The sequence below is a fragment of the Hypanus sabinus genome, chromosome 4 (assembly GCF_030144855.1).
Source record: "Hypanus sabinus isolate sHypSab1 chromosome 4, sHypSab1.hap1, whole genome shotgun sequence".
NCBI lineage: Eukaryota > Metazoa > Chordata > Chondrichthyes > Myliobatiformes > Dasyatidae > Hypanus > Hypanus sabinus.
The window spans coordinates 34,099,612-34,107,765 of NC_082709.1; the positions used below are offsets into that span (position 1 = coordinate 34,099,612).

The following is an 8,154-nucleotide window of genomic DNA, read 5'->3' on the forward strand; positions in this document are numbered from 1 at the left end:
TAGCCATGATTCAGGAAGAAGCAACCCATTTCAGAGGCACCTATGTGGAATATCTCATCAGAGCAAATTTGACTGAAATGGAGCAGCTAGGAGAAAAAGAATAGAACCCTATTGGAGGCAATGTGGGAGAAAGTATAGTCAACGTAGTTGTGAAAATCTGTGAGCTTGTATAGATGTTTGTAGATACAACATCTCCCAAGATGGAGAGGGAGAATTCCAGAAGGGGAATGCAAGTCAGAGGACTGTGAGACAGTAGGGTGAAAATCAGCAACAAATCTAATGAAACATTGGAATGCAGCAAATAGAATTGTCGATGGACTGATGTCTGTGTTTTTAAATGCAGTTTAGTCTTGAACACGTTGATAGTTCCAGCCAACAAAAGGGAGGATAATTTGGTAATTCTGTCAGTAAAATTTTCACCACATATATTGCTGATCTGTGATTACGCTGTATTAATTATGTTATCGAGCTGGAGGATCCCAATTAAATTTTGCTATAATATTTCAACAAAATTCAGTATCTATATACAGTATACGTAATTTCAAACTTCGATCTTCCTGCAGTAGGTGGCGATACTTCTGGAGCAACCAAGTTCTTCTACTTTTAGTAATTTGTATTTCATAGAACGTTGTTGGTATTCCGCAACGTAGAAACAACCAATCAGAAGGATAGGATTGGTTTCAATACGGATGGTGTAGTAAGTGCCTTATTTATATTAAGTTGACCATGTTTATTACAGCACATTAAAGTCATGCCGTTGTGATTTTTGCCTTTTAGTGTATATCATATATTGAATTATCAGTATTTTGTTTATTTGCTTTCTGCAATTTAAATGTGATGCATTCGCTTGTCAATGAAATCAAGGCTTTTTCCAAAACGTCGCTCAGGAAACAGAGCACGAGAGTGACAACTATAACTGGGAGAAGACTAATTGAAACGCTGAGAGATGCTCGAGTGCACGTCGAAGAAGATGCTCAGCAAACGGATGGAGCTTGTGGATATGTCCATGATACCAGCCTTGATCTGCAAGTTGGTGTTATTAAACCGTGGCTTTTGCTGGGTGAGCGTAATAGAACCTCTGCCATAACTTCTGATCTCACAGAGGGGATGACTACATTGCCTTTTCTCATTGTAGCGTAGCTGCGTGTGTTTGATTGCTGAAAGCGGGTAAAAATAAACTTGTTAATTTGTTACCAAGGAAGTTTATTTTTCGCTACATCTCTCTTGCCTTCCTTAAAACCCTGATTTCCTCGTGTTTGCTTTTTAAACTCCCAGGGAGTCATTTCTTTATTGGCTTGATAGCAAGTCCAACTAGTACAATTTCTTTATAGTAAGAGATTGTTTTGTTTACTGGAGTAAGTTATTATTCTCTTGAAAAAGTAATGACGTTAATAGTGGTGCTATCTAACAATATAAGTGAGTTTTCCTGAGGGTGTTTCCATGTTGAATAAGCAAAACAAAATGTTTCTGTAGGTGGTTTGCTTATTAAATCGCGTGCTCTCTTAAGAAGCAATGATTTTCCCTGTTTTTATGGCTTTGTAATATTGAGTAGATCATATCATACCGTCATAGTTGGAGCTGTTTATTTAAATTATTCTGAAGTTATTTAAATCATACTTGTTTTGGGACCAGAATTTGGAATGATTCTTTGTGTTTACTCTACGGTATTTAAATTGTATCATTCTTGGTGTATTCTGATATTTTGACAAAATTACATTGGAAACAGTTATACCTTCACATGTAAGTTTGGCACAATCAACATTCGGTAATAATTACGAATCTGTACGCCATTTATCACATGCACCTCTAGACTCTGCGCCGTTGGCATTAAGTTCTACACTTTCATGCTATTGGCATTAAGTGCTCTCAATGCATGATGACAAGGTTGAAAGCTGCTGTCCCATCCAGTCATTATGGGATCAAGTTACGTATTAAGACAATTGATTTTCAAAAGGTAGTCTCCCAAAGCCAGTGTCAGTCAGCTAGCTGCTTGTTCAGTGAGTTTACTCAGCTACTGCGGGTTGTATTTCTAGCCTCAGTCTAGAATTCACAAATTTAAGAAGATTGTTGATAATGTTTGTATTTGTGTCTTTTCCAGCTTCACAAGATGTGGCCCATAATTATGAAAAATTAAAAACACACAAGGTAAAAAAAAAATAAGTTTTACTTTGGTTTAAAAATGGGTGAATGACTGAAATGAGTCATCAGCACCAAATTTGGTTGGACCATATTGAGTGCCACTGGACTTTAGAAGTTAAATTCTCTTTTTACATCAAAATCGTACTTCATTTTTAAAAAGAATTCTTTCTAGTTTGTGCCTCAGTCGGATCTACAAATCAGAGTTTTGTTTTGGCTCATTGCTCTACATTCTATCTTCAAATGCCCACTTTATAGACATTTTCTGCTAATCATCCCGCAAAGACTTGGTGTGGGTTTTCCTCCTTCAGGTACATTGGAATATTCTTCTACATCAAAAATAACATGCAATTGCAAATTAGAGTTCAGACCAGCAAGTAGTGCAGCCCGACAGTGCAGAAGTAGTGTTGCTGCCTCCCAGTTCTGAACGCTGGGGTTCAATCCTGACCTTGGGTGTTGAATGTATGGATTTGCATATGTTCCTTCACATGCTTCAAAGAACATGCTGGTATGTAGATTTAATGGTTTCTGTAAATTGTCTATAGTGTGGGTGATTGACAAGAGATTAGCCTATGAGATGATAAAGGAGAATAGTGTAAGCTTAGGTAAACTGGGTATATTATGATTAGTGCAGGTACAATGGGCAAAAGGCCTCTTTCTATGTTGTATGGGCCTTTGTACATGCACCTTTTGATGTTTTTAACAGACAAATTGTTTGAAAGTGGATCAGAGGGACTCTTCTTGATAGGAAGTAAAGCCGGTAGCAAAGTCAACTCTTGTGCATTCGCTAGCAACTAGCTAAAGAGCAGCTTGAATATAAACCTTGAACATTTCACAGGTGGAAAGGTGAAACAGATAGTTTTCTAAACAAAAAAAACCTGTTTTCTTTCTCAGATATCTCACATCTTGAATGTGGGCTATGGCATAGAAAATGCCTTTCCCTGTGAGTTCATTTACAAAAACGTTTCCATACTGGACCTCCCTGACACTGCCATCACCTTGTACTTTCAAGAATGCTTTGACTTTATTGACCAAGCCAAGACACAGGTAAGAAGCGCTGGTCGTGAATTAATTTATTTCAATTAAACACAAAAAGAGCATTTCACATTAACTGATGAATCTATTAATAAAATATTTCCACTTGATGCATGTGCAATGCATAATTAATTCTTTTTTCCACTGAGCTCTGACTTTGTTTTCCTTTGACAAAGGAATGTATGTACGAGGAAATCGACTCCACACACATACCAGTGATCAACTGGTTTTATTATTTATTACTGAAGACTTGATTGAAAGACTATTCCACCAACAATTCTTTTATAGTTTCCTTATCTGACTTTAGGTATCATGTCTAGCAACGTGAAACTGCTTGTAATGGGTTTGATCATTTACCTTCAAATCCACCGAACAGTTTAAAAACCTCATCACAAATGAAAATATTTGTTTAATGAGAAGCAAATATTCATTAGTAGGAAAAAACAACATACTAATAAATACCCAGACTAATTTAATCAAGTATTTTGTTTAGCATTCCAACTTTTGCGAAATCAGTGATATTACGTACGTATCTATGTTGCTCTGTTCACATACATCCATCTTGTTGCATCGGTTTTGTTCTGCTTCCTGTTGGTTTTCTCTTAATGTTTTCCCATTCACTGTGAAACACTGCTTTTTCTATTATTTTGCAGAAGTGAGTAGGTGGTGTGATGGGTAGGATTTACATTGCATTGGCTGGGAAAGGGGTGAAAGATAATGTGCGACAAGTATAGGAATAATCATTGTAGTTTAGCTTGAGTATTATGTATTTGAAAGATCTAGACAGTGGTGTGCTGCTTTCTGAGTTATGATTAAAGGAGAGGATCTTGTCAAGTCATGGGAAGGTTAGTATAAGAAAAACACTGGGCTGAATGATGGTGACTTTGTCAACAGTCCTACGCACACAGCCATTTATTCTGTAGCAAGCCTTGGGCATCTGTTTCATGGGATCTGAAGCACAGTCACTAAGGAATTGTATTTTGAATTCAGCATCCGCTGAGACCTGGCATGGAATCTGAAACACAATTGGTTTCAATTGAGTATTATAGAAAAGTTTTTAGGAAAAAGGACAAAATACTTTGCCTCTCTGTTATGTTATTATGTTTGAATTATTTCTGTATTCCTCATTAACTTTTTAAAGGATCCAAGATGACTTGGCTGTTTGGATTTGGAATTATTTTTCTCATAGGAAGCAAGAGGAGAGTGGTTGTTTGGACTAATTCTGACTAGAGACCCATGGCTAATGGCATTTTGTAGGGATCTATACTATGACCTCTGCTGTTTGCGATAACATATGAGTTGATGGGTAGTTAGTAAGTTTGCTGATGACACAAAGATTGGTGGCATTATGGAAAATGTAGAGAGTTGCCAATTGATACTTCAGGATATAGATTACAGTTAATGGCAGGACCCTTAGATGCAGGTATAGACAGAAAAATAGCAGATGGTATTTTATCCAGGGAAGTGTGAGGTGTTGCACTTTGGGAGAACAAATGTAAAGGGATAGTTAATGGCAGGACCCTGAACAGTGTTGATGTACAGAGGGATCTTGCAGTCCAAGTCCATGGCTCCCTGGAAGTTGACAGTATTGAAGAGGGCGTATGACATGCTTTCTTTTATTAATCAAATCATTGAGTTTAAGAATCAGGAAATTAGAATGCAGCCTTATAAAACTTTGGTTAGGCTGCATTTGTAGTATTTCAGTCAGTTCCGGTTGCCCATTATAGGAAGGATGTAGAGGCTATGGCGTGGGTTCAGAAGAGGTTTACGAGGATGCTGTTTAGATTAGAGGACATGTACTATGACAAGAGGTTGGACAAACTCGGCTGCTTTCTTTGGAATGGCAGAGGCTGAGGGGAGATCTAACAGAAGTTTACAAAATGATGAGCAATAGAGATGGAACAGACAGCTGACATATTTTCCCGGTGTTGAACTCTCTAACACTAGAGGAATTGCATTTAAGTTGAAAGTGGAATGTTCCAAGTAAATGCTCAGGGCAAAATTTTTTTAGACAAAGGAGTGGTAAGTGCCTGGAATGCACTTCCAGGAGTAGTGCTGGGGCTAGTATGATATAGTGTTTAATGGGGTCTTAGATAGGCCGATGAATATGCAGAAAATGGGAGTTATGGTGCCAACAGAAGGGATTAGGTGCCATTAGCTTAATTAATTTGGCGTAATATCGTGGGCCAAGGGAAATCAGGTAAGTACCTTGGGGAGAATAATTTTGAATAGCCAAATATTAGGCAGCTACCTTGAAAACATTTTGTACTATTTACATAATATATGAACTAAGTTTGGTCTTATTTAAGTGACAGTGAGTTGATAGTCATTTAATCACTTTGCCTTGTTTGTCATATTCTTTTCAAGAATGGTGTGGTGCTGGTTCATTGCAATGCTGGAGTGTCTCGTTCTGCATCTATAGTGATAGGTTATCTCATGTGGTTATATGGACTCAGCTTTAATGATGCTTTCTCAGAAGTGAAGAATGCAAGGCAGGTTATCAATCCTAACCCTGGGTTTATGGAGCAACTGAAGAATTACCAGACAAAGAAATGAATAGAACAAAATGGTGCTGAATAAGAAGGACTGAATTGTATGAATGCTACATACTTTTAACAGGAGAGCAATGCTGTTAATGCAATTTGTACATTTTCAACTTGATTTTAGCTGTATTTACTGTTGATGTTTCCCAAATTAATGTTATGTAAATATAAATAATGTATGCTGGTTTGAATGTTGATAAATTACAAATTACAAAAAACTAAAAGGGTTAATATTGAGCAAAGTAAAAGAAAGTTGCTGTGATTTATAAAGTCAACAGCTTGGTAACAAAACTGTAGATACCATATGTTTATTGATAGAAAAATATGTACTGTAAAACTTATGATGTTGTTTATTTTAGATTATCTTGGAGCAATGGATCTTTATTTATGCTTGTAAAACTGTTTATTTAATGGTTAATATTTACAATGCTAGATACTCGACAAATAAAACATAGAACACTAAAGAGACGAGAAAATCTAGAGATGCTGGAAGTCCAAGCAACAAAAATGATGGAGGCACTCAGCAGGCCAGACCCTTCATTGGGAGTGAAGAAAGGCCTCAGTCTGAAATGTCAGCTGTTTTCTCTTTTCCACAGATGCTGCCTGGACTGCTGAATTCCTCCAGCATTCTGTGTGTGTTGTATAGAACAGTACTGCACGCAACAGGCCCTTTGGCCCACGATATTGTGCTGAAATGAAACTAACTTAGAAGAAATCATAATCCATTGAGTTTAAGAAATTGTATAAAATTAGTGTAAAGTATAAATGGTTACAAATGTGTCAAGCAGGAGTTTTTGTTCAAATGGATTCACCTGCCATTAAAAATCATAAATGATAAAAAAGATGACTTCTTGAGGCAGATTCTTTATATTTACTTGAGTGTCTCTAATAGATTCAAATTCCTCTTACGAACATTATTTTTAAAGTTAATATTAAAAGTTCATGGCCTGGAGCATTTTGATAAAAAAATGTACTAACATGTAATAATATGACCAGTGTATAAGTAATAAAATATCCAGTTGTTAAGATTGATTTTTGGGTGTCCTTTTCAGTAAGTACCAATCTCCTTTCTTGGGTCCTGTTTGGTGTAGCAAATATAGGGGATGTAAGTGATGCAGATTAAAATCTTCTCATCAGATTCCTAATAAAATTGGCTCCCTATCACACAAAATCCTGACTCAGTCCACAGAAAACTTTATAAGATTGATTAATACAATTTACTAATGGGCACAGATAGTGTAGATAGTCAAAATTGTTTTCCCAGGGCAGGAAAGCCTCAAACTGGAAGCTATTGGAGAAGGCGGCGAGTGAACGGCTGATTTTTTTTGGAGTGAAGGGAATTTTTTACTACTCGGGGTAAAAGAGAGGCGAGGCTGTGCAGGCGCGTAACGTCAGCCAGTAGAGCGTGAAAGGTTTCAAAAGAAGACCACCCTATCCAGTGGGCACTGTTTGGAGCGGGCAGCGGAGATAGAGGAAGCAGTGTGGTAGGGCTTTGGCTCAACGGGCTGAGGCGGTAACGGGACAAGGCGAGGTAGGTTTACCTGTGTTACTTGTGGAAAGGAGGAACTATGTCTGTGAGGCCAGTTTTCTGTGCTCAGTCAGATGTGGGGGGGTCCTGGTCTCCCAGCCTCTTGGACGGCCATATCTGCACCAGGTGTGTCAAGCTGCAGCTCCTGAGGGACCGAGTTAGGGAACTGGAGCTGCAGCTCGATGACCTTCGTCTAGTCAGGGAGAGTGAGGAGGTGATAAAGAGGTGTGTGGTCACATCAGGGCCACGGGAGACAAGACAAGTGGATCACAGTCAGGAGGGGGAAGGAGAAGAGTCGGGTACTAGAGAGTACCCATGTGGCTGTACCCCTTAACAATAAGTACTCCTGTTTGAGTACTGTTGGGTGGGGACAGCCTACCTGGGGAAAGCGGCAGTGGCTGTGTCTCTGGCACAAGAGTCTGGCCCTGTGGCTCAGAAGGGTGGGGAAGGGAAGAGGAACGCAGTAGTGATAGGGGACTCTATAGTTAAGGGGTCAAACAGGCGATTCTGTGGATGCAGGAAAGAAACTCGGATGGTAGTTTGCCTCCCAGGTGCCAGGGTCTGGGATGTTTCAGATCACATCCAAGATATCCTGCAGTAGGAGGGAGAACAGCCAGAGGTCGTGGTATATATTGGTACCAATGACATAGGTAGGAAAAGGGAAGAGGTCCTGAAAAAAGAGTACAGGGAGTTAGGAAGGAAGTTGAGAAGCAAGACCGCAAAGGTAGTAATCTTGGGATTACTGCTTGTGCCACACGACAGTGAGAATAGGAATAGAATGAGGTGGAGGATAAATGCGTGGCTGAGGGATTGGAGCAGGGGACAGGGATTCGGACTTCTGGATCATTGGGGCCTCCTTTGGGGCAGGTGTGACCTGTACAAAAAGGATGGGTTGCACTTGAATCCCAAGGG

General features: G+C 38.9%; 1 protein-coding gene across 1 annotated transcript; it reads left to right on the forward strand.

The window, feature by feature from the left end:
- The first annotated feature begins 703 nt into the window (after positions 1 to 703).
- On the forward strand, positions 704 to 6,994 carry dusp19a (dual specificity phosphatase 19a). The gene is made up of 4 exons (XM_059966810.1): positions 704 to 1,060; positions 2,099 to 2,145; positions 3,031 to 3,183; positions 5,539 to 6,994. Exons 1-4 carry the CDS (start codon positions 838 to 840, stop codon positions 5,725 to 5,727), a joined length of 612 nt encoding a protein of 203 aa, XP_059822793.1. The 5' UTR covers positions 704 to 837; the 3' UTR covers positions 5,728 to 6,994.
- Positions 6,995 to 8,154: the final 1,160 nt, after the last annotated feature.